The sequence below is a fragment of the Hyla sarda genome, chromosome 7, assembly GCF_029499605.1.
Source record: "Hyla sarda isolate aHylSar1 chromosome 7, aHylSar1.hap1, whole genome shotgun sequence".
Taxonomy (NCBI): Eukaryota; Metazoa; Chordata; class Amphibia; order Anura; family Hylidae; genus Hyla; species Hyla sarda.
This window is the reverse complement of record NC_079195.1, coordinates 43,237,683-43,257,733: the sequence shown is the minus strand read 5'-3', so window position 1 is coordinate 43,257,733 and position 20,051 is coordinate 43,237,683. Positions and strand designations below refer to the sequence as shown.

The 20,051-nt window shown below is 50.4% G+C and overlaps 1 protein-coding gene across 1 annotated transcript in view; it reads left to right on the top strand.

Moving 5' to 3' along the window:
* LOC130283120 (proline-rich protein 36-like) overlaps positions 1-18,281 on the top strand; it is a 30,123-nt gene extending 11,842 nt beyond the window's left edge. The window contains exons 2-4 of the mRNA XM_056532307.1: positions 14,289-14,399; positions 16,701-16,838; positions 17,686-18,281. Of these exons, the coding sequence (XP_056388282.1) occupies positions 14,289-14,399; positions 16,701-16,838; positions 17,686-18,281 (845 nt within the window). The remainder of the gene's footprint in view (positions 1-14,288; positions 14,400-16,700; positions 16,839-17,685) is intronic.
* The last annotated feature ends 1,770 nt before the right edge of the window (positions 18,282-20,051 follow it).

The window sequence follows — 20,051 nt, the reverse complement described above, 5'->3', positions numbered from 1 at the left end:
GCAGGGCTCTGTACACTGAGGACAAGCAGGGTTCTGTACACTGAGTACAAGCAGGGCTCGGTACACTGAGGACAAGCAGGGCTCTGTACACTGAGGACAAGCAGGGCGCTGTACACTGAGGACAAACAGGGCTCTGTACACTGAGAACAAGCAGGGATCTGTACACTGAGGACAAGTAGGGCTCTGTGCAGTGAGGACAAGCAGGGCTCTTTACACTGAGGACAAGCAGGGCTCTGTGCAGTGAGGACAAGCAGGGCTCTGTAAACTGAGGACAAGCAGGGCTCTGTGCAGTGAGGACAAGCAGGGCTCTGTACACTGAGGTCAGGCAGGGCTCTGTACACTGAGGACAAGCAGGGCTTTGTACACTGAGGGCAAGCAGGGCTTTTTACACTGAGGACAAGCAGGGCTTTTTACACTGAGAACAAGCAGGGATCTGTACACTGAGGACAAGTAGGGCTCTGTGCAGTGAGGACAAGCAGGGCTCTTTACACTGAGGACAAGCAGGGCTCTGTGCAGTGAGGACAAGCAGGGCTCTGTAAACTGAGGACAAGCAGGGCTCTGTGCAGTGAGGACAAGCAGGGCTCTGTACACTGAGGTCAAGCAGGGCTCTGTGCAGTGAGGACAAGCAGGGCTCTGTACACTGAGGTCAGGCAGGACTCTGTACACTGAGGACAAGCAGGGCTTTGTACACTGAGGACAAGCAGGGCTCTGTGCAGTGAGGACAAGCATGGCTCTGTACACTGAGGACAAGCAGGGCTCTGTGCAGTGAGGACAAGCAGGGCTCTGTACACTGAGGTCAGGCAGGGCTCTGTACACTGAGGACAAGCAGGGCTCTGTACACTGAGGTCAAGAAGGGCTCTGTACACTGAGGACAAGCAGGGCTTTGTACACTGAGGACAAGCAGGGCTTTGTACACTGAGGACAAGCAGGGCTTTGTACTCTGAGGACAAGCAGGGCTCTGTACACTGGGGACAAGCACGGCTCTGTACACTGAGGACAAGCAGGGCTCTGAACACTGAGGACAAGCAGGGCTCAGTATACTGAGGACAAGCAGGGCGCTGTACACTGAGGACAAACAGGGCTCTGTACACTGAGGACAAGCAGGGCTCTATACACTGAGGACAAGCAGGGCTCTGTGCAGTGAGGACAAGCAGGGCTCTGTACACTGAGGTCAGGCAGGGCTCTGTACACTGAGGACAAGCAGGGCTCTGTACACTGAGGTCAAGCAGGGCTCTGTACACTGAGGACAAGCAGGGCTCTGTACACTGAGGACAAGCAGGGCTCTGTACACTGAGGACAAGCAGGGCTTTGTACACTGAGGACAAGCAGGGCTTTGTACACTGAGGACAAGCAGGGCTTTTTACACTGAGGACATGCAGGGCTCTGTACACTGAGGACAAGCAGGGCTCTGTATACTGAGGTCAGGCAGGGCTCTGTACACTGAGGTCAAGCAGGGCTCTGTACACTAAGGACAAGCAGGGCTTTGTACACTGAGGACAAGCAGGGCTTTTTACACTGAAGATAAGCAGGGCTCTGTACACTGAGGACAAGCAGGGCTCTGTACACTGAGGTCAAGCAGGGCTCTGTTCAGTGAGGTCAAGCAGGAATCTGTACACTGAGGACAAGCAGGGCTCTGTACACTGAGGTCAAGCAGGGCTCTGTGCAGTGAGGACAAGCAGGGCTCTGTACACTGAGGACAAGCAGGGCTCTGTACACTGAGGACAAGCAGGGCTCTGTACACTGAGGACAAGCAGGGCTCTGTACACTGAGGACAAGCAGGGTTCTGTACACTGAGTACAAGCAGGGCTCGGTACACTGAGGACAAGCAGGGCTCTGTACACTGAGGACAAGCAGGGCGCTGTACACTGAGGACAAACAGGGCTCTGTACACTGAGAACAAGCAGGGATCTGTACACTGAGGACAAGCAGGGCTCTGTGCAATGAGGACAAGCAGGGCTCTTTACACTGAGGACAAGCAGGGCTCTGTGCAGTGAGGACAAGCAGGGCTCTGTACACTGAGGACAAGCAGGGCTCTGTGCAGTGAGGACAAGCAGGGCTCTGTACACTGAGGTCAGGCAGGGCTCTGTACACTGAGGACAAGCAGGGCTCTGTACACTGAGGTCAAGCAGGGCTCTGTACACTGAGGACAAGCAGGGTTCTGTACACTGAGTACAAGCAGGGCTCGGTACACTGAGGACAAGCAGGGCTCTGTACACTGAGGACAAGCAGGGCGCTGTACACTGAGGACAAACAGGGCTCTGTACACTGAGAACAAGCAGGGATCTGTACACTGAGGACAAGCAGGGCTCTGTGCAATGAGGACAAGCAGGGCTCTTTACACTGAGGACAAGCAGGGCTCTGTGCAGTGAGGACAAGCAGGGCTCTGTACACTGAGGACAAGCAGGGCTCTGTGCAGTGAGGACAAGCAGGGCTCTGTACACTGAGGTCAGGCAGGGCTCTGTACACTGAGGACAAGCAGGGCTCTGTACACTGAGGTCAAGCAGGGCTCTGTACACTGAGGACAAGCAGGGCTTTGTACACTGAGGACAAGCAGGGCTTTGTACACTGAGGACAAGCAGGGCTTTGTACTCTGAGGACAAGCAGGGCTCTGTACACTGAGGACAAGCAGGGCTCTGTACACTGAGGACAAGCAGGGCGCTGTACACTGAGGACAAACAGGGCTCTGTACACTGAGGACAAGCAGGGCTCTGTACACTGAGGACAAGCAGGGCTCTGTGCAGTGAGGACAAGCAGGGCTCTGTACACTGAGGTCAGGCAGGGCTCTGTACACTGAGGACAAGCAGGGCTCTGTACACTGAGGACAAGCAGGGCTCTGTACACTGAGGACAAGCAGGGCTCTGTACACTGAGGACAAGCAGGGCTCTGTACACTGAGGACAAGCAGGGCTCTGTACACTGAGGACAAGCAGGGCTCTGTACACTGAGGTCAGGCAGGGCTCTGTACACTGAGGACAAGCAGGGCTCTGTACACTGAGGACAAGCAGGGCTCTGTACACTGAGGACAAGCAGGGCTCTGTACACTGAGGACAAGCAGGGCTTTGTACACTGAGGACAAGCAGGGCTTTGTACACTGAGGACAAGCAGGGCTTTTTACACTGAGGACATGCAGGGCTCTGTACATTGAGGACAAGCAGGGCTCTGTACACTGAGGTCAGGCAGGGCTCTGTACACTGAGGTCAAGCAGGGCTCTGTACACTAAGGACAAGCAGGGCTTTGTACACTGAGGACAAGCAGGGCTTTGTACACTGAGGACAAGCAGGGCTTTGTACTCTGAGGACAAGCAGGGCTCTGTACACTGAGGACAAGCAGGGCTCTGTACACTGAGGTCAAGCAGGGCTCTGTACAGTGAGGTCATGCAGGAATCTGTACACTGAGGACAAGCAGGGCTCTGTACACTGAGGTCAATCAGGGCTCTGTGCAGTGAGGACAAGCAGGGCTCTGTACACTGAGGACAAGCAGGGCTCTGTACACTGAGGACAAGCAGGGCTCTGTACACTGAGGACAAGCAGGGCTCTGTACACTGAGGACAAGCAGGGCTCTGTACACTGAGGACAAGCAGGGCTCTGTACACTGAGGTCAGGCAGGGCTCTGTACACTGAGGACAAGCAGGGCTCTGTACACTGAGGACAAGCAGGGCTCTGTACACTGAGGACAAGCAGGGCTCTGTACACTGAGGACAAGCAGGGCTTTGTACACTGAGGACAAGCAGGGCTTTGTACACTGAGGACAAGCAGGGCTTTTTTCACTGAGGACATGCAGGGCTCTGTACACTGAGGACAAGCAGGGCTCTGTACACTGAGGACAAGCAGGGCTTTGTACACTGAGGACAAGCAGGGCTTTGTACACTGAGGACAAGCAGGGCTTTTTACACTGAGGACATGCAGGGCTCTGTACATTGAGGACAAGCAGGGCTCTGTACACTGAGGTCAGGCAGGGCTCTGTACACTGAGGTCAAGCAGGGCTCTGTACACTAAGGACAAGCAGGGCTTTGTACACTGAGGACAAGCAGGGCTTTGTACACTGAGGACAAGCAGGGCTTTGTACTCTGAGGACAAGCAGGGCTCTGTACACTGAGGACAAGCAGGGCTCTGTACACTGAGGTCAAGCAGGAATCTGTACACTGAGGTCAAGCAGGAATCTGTACACTGAGGACAAGCAGGGCTCTGTACACTGAGGTCAAGCAGGGCTCTGTGCACTGAGGACAAGCAGGGCTCTGTACACTGAGGACAAGCAGGGCTCTGTACACTGAGGACAAGCAGGGCTCTGTACACTGAGGACAAGCAGGGCTCTGTACACTGAGGACAAGCAGGGCTCTGTACACTGAGGACAAGCAGGGCTCTGTACACTGAGGTCAGGCAGGACTCTGTACACTGAGGACAAGCAGGGCTCTGTACACTGAGGACAAGCAGGGCTCTGTACACTGAGGACAAGCAGGGCTCTGTACACTGAGGACAAGCAGGGCTTTGTACACTGAGGACAAGCAGGGCTTTGTACACTGAGGACAAGCAGGGCTTTTTTCACTGAGGACATGCAGGGCTCTGTACACTGAGGACAAGCAGGGCTCTGTACACTGAGGTCAGGCAGGGCTCTGTACACTGAGGTCAAGCAGGGCTCTGTACACTAAGGACAAGCAGGGCTTTGTACACTGAGGACAAGCAGGGCTTTGTACACTGAGGACAAGCAGGGCTTTGTAATCTGAGGACAAGCAGGGCTCTGTACACTGAGGACAAGCAGGGCTCTGTACACTGAGGACAAGCAGGGCTCTGAACGCTGAGGACAAGCAGGGCTCAGTACACTGAGGACAAGCAGGGCGATGTACACTGAGGACAAACAGGGCTTTGTACACTGAGGACAAGCAGGGCTCTGTACACTGAGGACAAGCAGGGCTCTGTGCAGTGAGGACAAGCAGGGTTCTGTACACTGAGGTCAAGCAGGGCTCTGTACACTGAGGACAAGCAGGGCTCTGTACACTGAGGACAAGCAGGGCTCTGTACACTGAGGACAAGCAGGGCTTTGTACACTGAGGACAAGCAGGGCTTTGTACACTGAGGACAAGCAGGGCTTTTTACACTGAGGACAAGCAGGGCTCTCTACACTGAGGACAAGCAGGGCTCTGTACACTGAGGACAAGCAGGGCTGTGTACACAGTAACTGTATGACACACTCCTGACTCACACAGCAGGATGAATGACAAGCCAGGAGCGTGCACAGAGCCCTGCTTGTCCTGTCCTCATAGACACACAGGCAATAGCTGCAGGGACAGCATTTTTTTTTCACCTACAAATATACACATTTTTTAAATTAATGTATATTACAAATATACATACAATGGTATAATCTACATTATACAAAAAGATTTAAATGCAACTGTTTCCAGCCATAGAAGGCTATTTCAGGCCAGGGAGCTGGTTGGGTTTGGTGTGTATCTCCTTGTGGAGACTGCCAAGATGCAAAAGTACAGTGGTCTCCAAACTGTGGACCTCTAGATAATACAAAACTACAACTCCCAGCATGCCCGAACAGCCATTGGCTGGGAGTCGTAGTTTTTCAACATCTGGAGGGCCACAGTTTGGAGACCACTGGCATAGAATTTTATAAGCTTCCTGGGGAAAAAGTATGCAGAGTTCAGAGGGGGCAAGAACCCTGACTCTCATGTCTATAGATGGATCCTCTTGGTCCTTTAGGATTCTAGTTTGGCTGATAATCCCTGGTCATGTTCTAAGGCTCTTTTAGAGATCAATCATTGACTTACAGGGATGCTACTTCCTTCTGCAGGAGAGCTGCTTTGCATACTTATTTTCCAGGGGGCATTGCCTTGACTGCAAGAGAGAGAGAAAGAGACACACTAACCCCTTAGAGAAAGAAAGACAAGATACAGTGGGGATTAAAAGTTTGGGCACCCCAGGTAAAAATTTGTGTTAAAGTGTAGTGTTGAGCGGCATAGGCCATATTCGAATTCGCGAATATTCGCGAATATATGGACGAATATTCGTCATATATTCGCGAATATTCGCATATTCGTTATACCCTCATTTTATTTTCGCATATGCGAATATTCGCGTATGCGAAAATTAACATATGTGAAAATTCGCATATACGAAAATTAGCATATGCGAAAATTAGCATGTGCTAATTTTCGCATATGCGAATTACTGCACGTCAGTCTTACACAGTAGTATTACAACCTTCTTTACACCACATAAGCTGGAAGCAGAGAGGAATGATCACTGTGATGTGTACTGTGAAGAAAAAAAAAAAAAAAAAAAAAAATAAAAAATATTCGTAATTACGAATATATAGCGCTATATTCGCGAAATTCGCGAATTCGCGAATATGCGATATTCGCGAATAATATTCGAATTGCGAATATTCGCGAGCAACACTATTAAAGTGCATAAAGAAGCCAAAGATGGAAAAATCTCCAAAAGGCATCAAATTACTGATTAGACATTTTTATAATATGTCAACAAAAGTTACAATTTATTTCCATCATTTACACTTTCAAAATAACAGAAAACAAAAAAATGGCGTCTGCAAAAGTTTGGGCACCCTGCAGAATTTATAGCATGCACTGCCCCCTTTACAATGCTGAGACCTGCCAGTGTCATGGATTGTTCTCAATCGTCATCTGGGAAGACCCGGTCATGTCAGTCTCAAGGTTTTAATTGCCCAGACTCATCTGACCTTGCCCCGACAATCAGCATCATGGGTTCTTCTAAGCAGTTGTCTAGAAATCTGAAACTGAAAATAGTTGACACTCACTAAGCTGGAGAAGGCTATACGAAGATAGCAAAACCTTTTCAGATGTCAATATCCTCTGTTCAGAAAGTAATTAAGAAATGGCAGCCATCAGGAACAGTGGAAGTTAAAGCAAGATCTGGAAGACCAAGAAAAACATCAGACAGAACAGCTCGCAGGATTGTGAGAAAAACAATTCAAAACCCACGTTTGACTGCACAATCCCTCCAGAAAGATCTGGCAGACACTGGAGTTTTGGTACACTATTCCACTATAAATAGATACTTGTACAAATATGGTCTTCATGGAAGAGTCATCAGAAGAAAACCTCTTCTACGTCCTCACCACAAAAATAAGCGTTTGAACTTTGCAAATGAACATATAGATAAGGCTGGGTCCACACTACGTTTTGTCCCATACGGGAGCGCATACGGCAGGAGGGAGCTAAAACCTCGCGCTCCCGTATGTTACCGTATGCGGTCCCGTATGCCATTCACTTCAATGAGCCGACCGGAGTGAAACGTTCGGTCCGGTCGGCTCATTTTTGCGCCGTATGCGCTTTTACAACCGGACCTAAAACCGTGGTTGACCACGGTTTTAGGTCCGGTTGTAAAAGCGCATACGGCGCAAAAATGAGCCGACCGGACCGAACGTTTCACTCCGGCCGGCTCATTGAAATGAATGAAATACGGGAGCGCATACGGTCACATACGGGAGCGCGAGGTTTTAGCTCCCTCCTGCCGTATGCGCTCCCGTATGGGACAAAACGTAGTGTGGACCCAGCCTAAGCTTGATGCATTTTGGAAACAAGTTCTGTGGACCGATGAGGTTAAAATTGAACTTTTTGGCCGTAATGAGCAAAGGTACATTTGGAGAAGAAGGGGAACAGAATTTAATGAATAGAACCTCTGTCCAACTGTCCAACTGATCAATCATGCTTTGGGTTTGTATTGCAGCCAGTGGCAGGGAACATCTCACGAGAAGAAGGAAAAATGGATTCAATAAAATGTCAGCAAATTTTGGATGCTAACTTGATGCCATCTGTGAAAAAGCTGAAGTTAAAGAGAGGATGGTTTCTACAAATGGATAATGATCCTAAACACACCTCGAAATCCACAGGGGATTACATCAAGAGGCGTAAACTGAAGGTTTTGCCATGGCCTTCACAATCTCCTGACCTCAACATAATTGAAAATCTATGGATAGACCATAAAAGAGCAGTGCGTGACAGACAGCCCAGAAATCTCAAAGAACTGGAAGACTTTTGTAAGGAAGAATGGGCAAAGATACCTCAAACAAGAATTGAAGACTCTTGGCTGGCTACAAAAAGCATTTTCAAGCTGTGATACTTGCCAAAGGGGGCAGTACAAGATATTAACTCTGCAGGGTGCCCAAACTTTTGCAGATGCCATTTTTTTGTTTTCTGATATTTTGAAAGTGTAAATGATGGAAATAAAATCAAACTTTTGTTGACATATTATAAGAATGTCTAATCTGTAATTTGATGCCTTTTGGAGATTTTTCCATCTTTCCTTGGCTTCTTTATGCACATTAATACATATTTTTACCTGGGGTGCACAAACTTTTGATCCCCACTGTAGTTGCAAAACTTGTACACAGGTATGAGGCTTTGGGCCTGGAAAATTCATATGATTCTATCTCCCCAGTGCTCTCTTGTTTCTAATGTGCACCATACTTTTCTTCTAGTCGGTGTCTGTTGTGGATTAGAGCGGTATGTCAGGACTGTGATGTTTACCTTAGTATTCTGCAGTCCTACCACTCTTCACACTACAGTTTTATTTATTATTTATTTGTGTTCTTTAGGAGAGAATTCAGATCAAACAGGTTTTTTATTTAGTTACACATAGGAAATGGACAGATGACGTACAGTTTTTATGGCCACCCTGTAAGGGACCTAATACACAGGCCAATTATCAGGCAAATGAGCATTCCTAGGGACCCCTGTTCCCAATAATCGGCCGCATCAAAGGGCGAGCGGTCAGATGACGATCAGGCACACAATCATTCACTGGCTGATCGAATCTTTTGCGCCACCATTAACCCTTGTGATGATGAATTTAAAGGGGTACGCTACTGCCCCAGGTGCTGGGGTCGTGACGTAATGGGCACACCCCTCCTGATGTCACACCGCGCCCCTTCAATGCAAGTCTATGGGAGGGGCGTGGAGGCTGTCACGCCCCCTCCCATGGACTTCCATTGAGGGGGCGTGGTGTGATGTCACAAGGGGTGTGGCTGTGACATCATGACCTGCGCTGCCTGCACTTAGAGTTTGAAACAAAATTGTGGTGTCCCGGTACAGGACCTTGTCCTGTCCCTGTCTGGAATCCCTCAGCTAGAGCTCCTCCATTTCCACAGGGCTCTTCTGCATGGCTTGCCCCTAGGTCACCTCATATAATTGTATTTACATATATATTATTTAATGTCTAGGTATAATAAATGTATAGGACCTTCCCAGGTCATGTGATGCACAATTGTGAATGTATATACGATTAAGGACATCCCTGAGTCATGTGATGTACCCAGAGTTCACTGGGTTCAGGACTTACAGGTTTGCTGGCCACTGAGATTAGTCCAGCCCCCTATTATATAAAGGGCTGTAGTCTTTAAATTCTCTCTCTTGTTCCTGCATTCTCTTAGTTCCGAACTATCAAGCAAGCACAATCAGCACATCTTCAATCTCAATTCATCTAGGCCAAAGCCTAAAGACCCAGCAGCCACTAAAACCATCAGTTATAAAGCTCAATCCTACAAATCTTGTGTGACTACTATTCTACTCAAATCTTATAATTAGTAGCACAGTGGCCTGCATAAAGCTCATCACTATCAGTCCCAGCAAAGCCTGTGAGGAACCTGCATCCCGGTTACATCAGGAGAAACTGTTCCATTGTAAAGACTGTTGCATGAAAGTTCAAGTAAAAGTTTCCAGTTATCTCATAAATTCTGCTGTGGACATTCCGTTTATTATCCCTGTCGTTTGTGGGCCGGTTGGCGTCAGGACCTCTAATACTAAGCAAAGCACACCCTGGCGTCACGACAAGTAAGGGTTAATTCCACCAGATCCTGTAATATCATTGCAACACCCCAGACACCACAAAACGTTCCGAACGCTGGAGCAGTGGAGTTCGCCTTTAAGGGCCACCTGATGTGCATATGACAGTAAAATAGCACAGTTTTTTGCTGCAATTCCACCAAAATCACAACAAAAACATGGGAAAAAACTGCACCATGTAAACACAGCAAACAAACGCCCATGTAAAAGGGGATTCCTTCAAAAAACAGCACCACACCTGTCCTCAGGTTGTGTGTGGTATTACAACTTGGCCCCATTCACTTCAATGGAACTGAGCTGAAATACCACACGCACAACCTTAGGACAGGTGTGGCGTTGTCTTTTGAAAATATTATCTGTGTTTTTCTATTCCTGGATAACCCCTTTAATAAAATAAAAAAACTAGATGAAATCCTGATGTTCTTATGAAGACCAGGGTATGTCCCTGGGGGGATCCGACCGCTGGGACAGGGGCGGACATATCACTTGTTCAGCCGGTTCGGCTGAACAGGGGCCCAGCGTGTTAGGGGGCCCACCTAGTAGCCCAGGTCACAGCCTGGGCCTCACAGTCTGGGCCCCTGCATGGCCCCCTTCCAGTACTTCATACTAAATGCTGCAGCAACAGGTCCCGGACCTGCCGCTGACAGCAGTAATTTACCTCGGCCGGGCGAGACAGACAGGCCAGGGGCTGATGGGAACAGACGTGCCCCGCGCAGGCACGCACGTCTGTTCCAAGCCCCTGACGTCACGTGTCATGGCCTCTGACCCCGGCAGAAGCGACAGGAGCAGCAAACCCTCCCGCCTCACACGGCCGCATCGCTGAGCAGATAAGGTGAGGAGAGCGACGGTCGGGTGCAGGGCGGTGGGGGGAGGGGATTGAAATGATGAAGAAGAGGACAGGAGGGGTGTTGAAGAGGCTGGTGGTGTAATGATAAGGAGGATTGGGGGTCTGGGAGAGTGTAGTGTTGATAAGGAGGACCAGAGGGGGGGTCAGGGGGGTAATGATTAGGGGGTTTAATGTTGATGAGAAGGATCGGGGGGGGGGTGTCAGCTGTGTAATACTGATGAGGTGCTTAAGGTATATGGGGTGATGAGGAGACTGAGGATGGGGTGATGAGGAGACTGAGGATGGGGTGATGAGGAGACTGAGGATGGAGTGCATGGGGTGATGAGGAGACTGAGGATGGGGTGTATGGGGTGATGAGGAGACTGAGGATGGGGTGATGAGGAGACTGAGGATGGAGTGCATGGGGTGATGAGGAGACTGAGGATGGAGTGCATGGGGTGATGAGGAGACTGAGGATGGGGTGTATGGGGTGATGAGGAGACTGAGGATGGGGTGATGAGGAGACTGAGGATGGAGTGCATGGGGTGATGAGGAGACTGAGGATGGAGTGCATGGGGTGATGAGGAGACTGAGGATGGGGTGTATGGGGTGATGAGGAGACTGAGGATGGGGTGTGTGGGGTGATGAGGAGACTGAGGATGGGGTGTATGGGGTGATGAGGAGACTGAGGATGGGGTGTATGGGGTGATGAGACTGAGGATGGGGTGTATGGGGTGATGAGACTGAGGATGGGGTGCGTGGGGTGATGATTAGACTGAGAATGGGTTGTGTGGGGTGTATGGGGGGATGAGACTGAGGATGGGGTGCGTGGGGTGTATGGGGTGATGAGGAGACTGAGGATGGAGTGTATGGGGTGATTCAGTGGTGTATCGTGGTTGGCAGTATTATATTGATAGAGTACAGTGGTTGGCAGTATTATATTCAGGGGTACAGTGGTTGGCAGTATTATATTCAGGGGTACAGTATTTGGCAGTATTATATTCAGGGGTACAGTGGTTGGCAGTATTTAGGGAGTACAGTGGTTGGCAGTATTATATTCAGGGGGTACAGTGGTTGGCAGTATTATATTCAGGGGTATAGTGGTTGGCAGTATTCAGGGGGTACAGTGGTTGGCAGTATTATATTCAGGGGTACAGTGGTTGGCAGTATTATATTCAGGGGTACAGTGGTTGGCAGTATTATATTCAGGGGTACAGTGGTTGGCAGTATTATATTCAGGGGTACAGTGGTTGGCAGTATTCAGGGGGTACAGTGGTTGGCAGTATTATATTCAGGGGTACAGTGGTTGGCAGTATTCAGGGTGTACAGTGGTTGGCAATATTATATTCAGGGGTACAGTATTTGGCAAGGTTATAATGATTATTGTCATCATACAGAGGATGAGGCTCTACTGACAAATTAAGGAACCAATGATGTCCAGGTGTCAGACTCTGCAGAGAAGATGGAAGAAATCCTGGTGTCTGGACCAGAGGAAGAAGAAAAGTAAAGACAACAGAGAAGACGTCACTCAGGTCGGTGATATCATTGTGTATTTTCCTAACTGTCCCATCAGAGCTTTAGTCACTGATATCATTGTGTAGTCTCCTGACTGTCCCATCAGCTGTAGTCACTTCAGACATGATGGGAGTTGCAGCTTTCCAACATCTCGGGAGCCACTTGAACCAAGGTGATTGGTGGGGGTCCCATGAGTCAGACCCCCACCATAAAAATGGGCTGTTTATTTTAAAATGCCTGGGCCTATTTTTGGTCCCAGTCTGGCCCTGCCTGTAAGTCACTTCTATCATTAAGGATAAGAAGCCAAGGAACCAGGGGGTGCCAAGGGGTGTCGTGCTAAGTCCAGGGGTGCGAATGTAAAGGGGAGCACTGCCCTCTGCCTCCCAGCTAGATACGGGTCAGGCTGACCTGGGGGAGTACTCACTGGGCCGCACACTGAGAGGGACAGGGGCCACCCGGAGCCCACCTCAGGAGCCGTTCCATCCACCTGTGGTGGACAAGGCAAGTGGCGACACCACACGCGCAGGGTAAGTGGAGGCCCTCCGGTGGGGTCTAGGTACATGAGGGGGCACAGTGCTGGGGGGGGGGCCCAGGCACATTCTTTGCACAGGGGCCCTCTGCTGTCTGTGTCCGCCCCTGCGCTGGGACCCCCGCTATCTCCAGAATGTGGCCTTGGCTCTCCCAGCTGTGTGGAGCGGTAAATGGCACATGTCATCTGCCGCTTCATTTTATGTCTAAGTGGGCGCCACAGATAACAGAGTACAGAACTTGGGTATCTCTGGCACTTCTGTAGTCTGTAGGTTACCTGGCCGAATAGGCATAGGTAGCCCTGACTGTGGGGACGAAAGGGTTAAGAAGCAGGAAGAAATAGCAACCCTCCCACTCCAGTACCTTGGGGAGGGGTTTTCCAAAGGGGGTACGCCCAGGGGTATTTACTGGGTGTCCTGCAAGCAGCTCTCCCTCTTGTGTTCCAGCATCCAAGGTGAGAGCATCCCCTGTGATGGCTGACGAACAGTTTTGGTGTGGTTTCCGGGAGCGGGTGCTGGCTGATGCTTCACTTATCCCCCGCATTTTAGCGGAGCTCGGGGACGCTGCTGCGATGCGTGCCCCGGCTCCTGTTAGCTCCCCTGTTCCTGTTGCAGCCCCTGTTGATTTACTGTCGGCTCCGGCGGCGGCCCCGCGGGGCCGACGTACTTCTAGACAGAGGCGCCCCCCTTCCAGGCTTAGCCCCAGTCCCCCTCACCTTCCCAGCGGCGCCCGGCGTGCTGGGGAGGCCGCGCGCACGGCGCCGGGATCCCGGGCCTTCGCGGCCAGCATTGGCCCAGCGAAGTGTCGGGCGGTAGCTCCGCCCCTTCCGGTTTCGGCTCCCCGCACTTCCCGGCGCGCTGTCTCGGCTGCAGCTAAGGCTGAGCGCGGATCCTTAGTGGCAGGTCAGATAATGGGCGCACAGGCCTCTCATAATTCGCAGGCATCCTCATCAGCTGATGAGGTGCCTGGTACCCCTCCTGTTTTCCAGGGTCCCAGTGTGGTTCCAATTGCAGGCAGCAGCTATACTAGTCTCCCTGAAAATGCCCCTTTGCTGCCTGCTGTAGTAGATTCTATGGATGTGGGTAGTGAGCCTTTATTTGAAGATGCTGTAGAGGTTGCGGGAGTGGGCCAGGGTTTGCTGCCTCCTATCTCTCAGGCTACAATTTTAACCCCTGCTCCACAGCCACATAGTGCCCCCGGCCTCTTGCATAACCCCCTCCCTCCCCCCCCCCCCCTCCCCCAGTGGTTGCTGCTGCACAGTTGCCGGCGCCTATAGTCAGCCAGCCACCGCGTGACCGTGATGGTTATGGGTCTGTGAGTCGGTCCCGTGGGCGTCGGTCCCGATCGTCCTCCCGGGGTTCTGGCCGATCGCGCAGAAGCAGAACTGCTGTGTCGCATCATGGGTGTAGGAGACGTTGTCGCCGGGAGTCCAGGAACAGGGACAGGTCCCGCAGGTCCCGTTCATCCCGCTGGCGTTCGCCCTCCTCCTCGGGGGAGAGTTCCTGGAGTTCCGTTAGCCCGGACAGGAGGTCTCGTAGGCGTTCGGGCAGGCGACACAGGTCCAAGCCTGCTCGGAGGTCTTCAAATGGAGCTGACCGACAGGGGGCTGTAGATACACCTGCACCCGCGGAGCGTGTGGACCCTGCTCCGGTTCCTCAGTGTGGACCTTCATCTTCTCCGACTGTTGTTCCTGCGCAGACGGGTGAGTTCAACTTTGCTGGGGTTTGGGGTGATGCGGGTTCTGATCTTTTGCCTACTCTTAAAGCGGTTTTGGCTAGGTTGGAGGGTTCACAGGCTAGTCCTGCTCCCGTGGTTAGGAAGGTTTCCCCGGTACGGGCGGGGGTACACAAGGAGTCATTCTTTTGTGGTGTCAGTCCCCTTGGATCGCATGTTGAGTTGGCTGTGAAAGAAAAGATTTGGGGGAACCAGTATGTTGATGTCTGGTCGTTGGTGTCGGTGGACCAGCACACCATTGATAAGGAGCGTAGGCCTCAGCCTGAAAAGTCTTTTCCGGCTAGGCCAAAAGTAGCTAAGACTATGGGAAATTGGGTTCAGGCTTTTGCTGTTTTGGGTTGTATAATGGGTGAAAAGCATCCTGAACGTTATTCGGAGCTTTTTATATATATGGACTCGGTGTATAATGCCTACAAGTCTCATGGGGGATCGGCCTGGTGGCGTTATGACGAAGAATTTCGTCGTCGCCTGGCCTTGACGCCCGAGGTTGGTTGGGGAGTTAAGGCAACTGATGTTTGGTTGCGCTTGATGATGGCCCAGAAGGGAACCCCCTTTCAGTCTGGGGCCGCTGGCCCAGCGGGGACACCAGGGTCAGTGGCCGTGCGGCGTCCCGGCGCATGCTGGCTATTTAACGAAGGACACTGTAAGTTCCTTAACCTGTGCAAATACAAGCACGAATGCTCCGCTTGCAGAGGTGGCCACGCTGCAACGCGTTGTCCACGGGCCCCGAAGCTCCCGGGGCGTCCCGCAGCTGCCAGTGAGGGGAAGGACGCCGGTGAACGTGTCCGCGATGTCCCCGTGGTTAGAGCGGTACCCCAATAAGGAGTGCGCCCGAGTTTTGAGGGATGGTTTTTCCCAGGGGTTTTTTATCCCCTTTGTTTTGGGTTCTGATGCTGGGGAGTACCCCGACAATTTGAAATCTGCCAGGGAACGCCCGGATGTGTTGAGTGAAAAAATTGGAAAGGAGGTGGCCCTAGGGCGCTTTATGGGCCCGTACCGCCACCCTCCGCTGCCTATGTTTAGAGTTTCCCCGTTGGGTGTGGTGCCTAAGAAGGAGGCTGGAAAATTCCGACTTATCCATCATTTGTCCTACCCGAAGGGTACATCTGTCAATGATGGGATTCCGAAGGAGGATTCCTCGGTTTCCTACGTGTCTTTTGACAGGGCAGTGGCACTAGTGCGAGGAGCGGGGCCTGCAGCCTTAATGGCGAAGTCCGATATTGAATCGGCTTTTCGCCTGCTCCCGGTACATCCGGAGTGTTTTCATTTGTTGGGTTGTCGTATGGATGGTGATTTCTATTATGATGTCTGTTTGCCCATGGGTTGTTCTATCTCATGTCACTACTTCGAAATGTTTAGTACGTTTTTGGAGTGGGTAGTACGTTTTGAGACGGGCTGTTCATCGGTGATTCACTATCTGGACGACTTTTTGTTTGTTGCCCCTGCGGGTTCCCCCAGATGTGGTTTCCTGTTAAGTACTTTTCGTTTTTTGATGCAGCGTTTTGGTGTTCCGCTGTCTGCAGACAAGACGGAAGGTCCGTCCACAGTAATGTCTTTTTTGGGTATTGAGATTGATTCGGTGGCTATGGTTTTTCGTTTGCCTTCTACTAAGTTGGAGATTATGTTACAATGGGTTGAGTGTTTTTGTGAGGCGAAGAAAGTCACTCTTCGGCAGATGCAGGTGCTCTTGGGGCATTTGGTTTTTGCCTGTCGGGTAATGCCGATGGGTAGGGTTTTTTCCAGGCGTTTATCTTTAGCGACCAGGGGAGTTGCCCTACCTGGTCACCGGATCCGCATCTCTCGGTGTCTGAGATCTGATTTGTTGGTGTGGCGGGAGTTTCTGCGGTGTTATAATGGCCATACCTGTTGGCAGGCGGAGGAGGTCTGCAGCGGTGAACTGCAGCTTTTCACGGATGCTGCAGGATCGGTTGGTTTTGGTGCCTTTTTTGCTGGTGAGTGGTGCGCGGAAGCGTGGCCGCCGGATTGGGAAGAGAGGGGTTGGTGCCGGAACTTGGCGTTATTGGAACTTTTTCCTATCGTTGTGGCTGTTGAGCTGTGGAGTGGTCGTTTCAGTAATCAAAGGGTTTGCTTTTGGACGGACAACGCAAGTGTGGTGCATTGTATTAATGGCTTGTCTTCCTCTTCGCTTCCTGTCTTGTCGCTTTTACGTCACTTGGTTCTCCGTTGTTTGGAATGCAATATTTGGTTCCGGGCTCGGCATGTCCCGGGTGTTGATAATGTTATTGCTGATTCTTTGTCTCGATTTCAGTTCCAGGACTTCAGGAGGTTGTGCCCGACGGCAGAGCTGGAGGGTCGAGCGTGCCCGCCTTTGGTCTGGGGCCTAGTGACAGGAGATTGATGCCACTACTGGAATCATCGATGGCGGCCTCTACGTGGTCGGGACATGGTAAGGCGTGGAAGGAGTGGTGTCTTTTGGTGTATGGGCGAAATGTGTCTGGGTGTTCTGATTCGAGATTGGAGGTAACTGTGGACTACTTATTGTCATTGCGCGCTTCACATTTTTCTGCTTTAGTGGCGCGGCGCAGGCTGGCGGGGGTTAGTTTTTATTTTCGCTTACTGGGGTGGGAAGATGTTACAAAACGTTTTTTGATTCAGCAATCGCTGAAGGGATGGCAGCGTACTCATGTCCGCAGGGAACAGCGGCGCCCTGTTTCCTATACTTTGCTTGTCTCGCTAGTACAGGCCTCGGTCAGTTGCTGTTGTTCCCCTTTTGAATCTGCCTTATACTCCGCTGCTTTTTGTGTTGCGTTTTTTGGTGCTCTGCGGGTGGGGGAGTTGGTTCCTTCCTCTAAGCAGGGTTCTGGTGGTTTGCTTTTTGAGGATGTGGTTTGCTCCAACGGTGTTTTGCAGCTGCGTATCCGGCGGTCGAAAACCGATCAGACGGGAACGGGAGCTTGGGTTCGCCTTCAGTCGGTTGATGGCCCGGCCTGCCCGGTGCGGGCGGTTTCCGCTTATTTGTTGATTCGTGTTTCTGGCAGACAATTTTTCTCTCATGCTGATGGTTCGGCTTTGTCCCGTTTTCAATTTCAGTCGCTGTTCAAGCGGTGTCTGCAATACGTGGGGGCCCCCCCTTCCGAATTCGGAACGCATTCCTTTCGGATTGGGGCGGCTACGGAGGCGTCCAGGGCAGGATTGTCCGTGTCTGATATTCAGCGTATTGGGCGTTGGCGCTCGGATTGCTATGCTGGTTACGTGCGCCCTGAATTGTTGCTTTAACCTGTTTTTCTTTTTAGATCCTCCGGTTGCTACGGTGGTGTTCTTGGGCCACTCCTATGTTCATCGGGCGGCACAGCGAGCGGCCTGCCGGCCTGGAGGGAGATCGTTGGGTTTCCATCAAGTCGATGCCCAATGGAGGGGGATTCCGGGTATGAGATGGCCTCAAGTGCTCTCGGAGACGGTGGACCTGTCCGGTAGGCTGAGATCGGGAGTTGTTTTGGTTGTCCACGCGGGTGGCAACGACCTATGTTTCACCAGGGTCCCCGAGTTGATAACCATTATGAAAGCGGATGTGGAACGGCTCGGTGGATTTTTCTCCGAGATGGTTCTGGTGTGGTCGGAGATTGTTCCACGGGTAAAATGGCAGGGTGCCAGGGATGCAGAGGCCATTGAGCGGTCTCGCCGTTTAGTTAATTCCAGGATGGCGAGGTTTGTTCGGTCCAAGGGCGGTGTGGTGGTCAGGCACAGGGAGCTGGAAGGGGATAATAGGAGGTTTATGATAAGCGATGGTGTCCACCTCAACGATATTGGGCTGGACATCTTCCTTTCTGGTCTTCAAGATGGCGTTGAACAGCCCCTTTTTGTATTGAGTGGGGGTCGGAGCTCCGTGTAGGAGTACACGGGCTCCTTCAGTGGCGTAAAGGAGGTTTATTTTGGGGAGTTTTGAGGTGCCGAAGGCAGCACATGCACGCTGTGGAGACAGTGGGGCATACTGCTTCGGCTGAAGCAGTACTTCGGCAATAAGAAGTTGGTTTTTCATGGTTACTGCTATGCAGTGTTATATTTATTTAACAGAGTTACATATATTTAAATAAACGAGCTGTGACCACCACCCAGCCCACTTAAAAGGTTCATGAGTGTCAGTGTTTTATTTCAGAGTGGGAGAATTTAGATTTAAGATCTGTTAAAAGGTTTGTCCGTACAGTCTGTAGGTTACCTGGCCGAATAGGCATAGGTAGCCCTGACTGTGGGGACGAAAGGGTTAAGAAGCAGGAAGAAATAGCAACCCTCCCACTCCAGTACCTTGGGGAGGGGTTTTCCAAAGGGGGTACGCCCAGGGGTATTTACTGGGTGTCCTGCAAGCAGCTCTCCCTCTTGTGTTCCAGCATCCAAGGTCCCGCCCTCCCTCCCTGGTTTTTGCTTTCCTGTTTGTTTTGTTTGTTCAACCGGGCGTCCTGTTGTGGGACGTTCGGTTTTTTGTTACCCCTTTTATATAAAAAAAAAAAAAAAAAAAAAAAAAAAAATTAAAAAAAAAAAAATATATATATATATTTTCCTTTTTGATGATCAATTTCAATATACTTTGTGTGATTTTGTAAGTCACAGCTGGCGTAAAGGAGGTTTATTTTGGGGAGTTTTGAGGTGCCGAAGGCAGCACATGCACGCTGTGGAGACAGTGGGGCATACTGCTTCGGCTGAAGCAGTACTTCGGCAATAAGAAGTTGGTTTTTCATGGTTACTGCTATGCAGTGTTATATTTATTTAACAGAGTTACATATATTTAAATAAACGAGCTGTGACCACCACCCAGCCCACTTAAAAGGTTCATGAGTGTCAGTGTTTTATTTCAGAGTGGGAGAATTTAGATTTAAGATCTGTTAAAAGGTTTGTCCGTACAGTCAGTACTTGGAGTATATGCCATCTGCTGCTCCATGCAGATGAGAGAGCCAGGGCCACATTCTGGAGATAGCGGGTGTCCGAGCAATCCCCTGTGGATCTTATCTATTCTTTTTTAAATACCCCTTTAAGAAAGAACCTTCGAAAAAAACATTTCGTACATTGCCCTTCTACACCACCAGGTGGCAGTACAAAACAAAGGTTTCTGCTTCATGACAAGAAGGCTTTTCTTAGAGTAAGGAATCGGTTGATGCTCCTCCTTAGAGATGATAGAAGAGATTTTTCTGGTATAGGACTATGAAGGTTGAAAAACCTTAAGGCCAGGGCTATGGTGTTTTTTAACTATTGAGTGACCACTGTAGCCCACAAGATGATATTTCACCTCAATGTATTGCTCTGCCCGCAGCTGTAGCTCGATAGTTAACACCATATACTAATAATACAAAAAGTCATAGTAAAGCCCAATTTCTTACATTCACTTTTGCTATTAATTTTTGCTGAATTTGTAGAAAAAGCAATGACCATTTAAGGGCACAATAAATGTTAATGTTTCCTATTTATATCACTGTCTGTGCTTCGGTTTCCTTATGCAAATTAAATATGGCTCCGTAATAGGAAATTTTTGTTTTAAATCTGTTTATTGAGATTTTTTATATATTTTTTTGCATATAAAGAATGCAAACATTAACCCTCCTTTTAGAAATCCACAAGCAAATAACAGGTGGTGCTGCACATATGCAAGACATGACTTACTGTTCTGATGTCT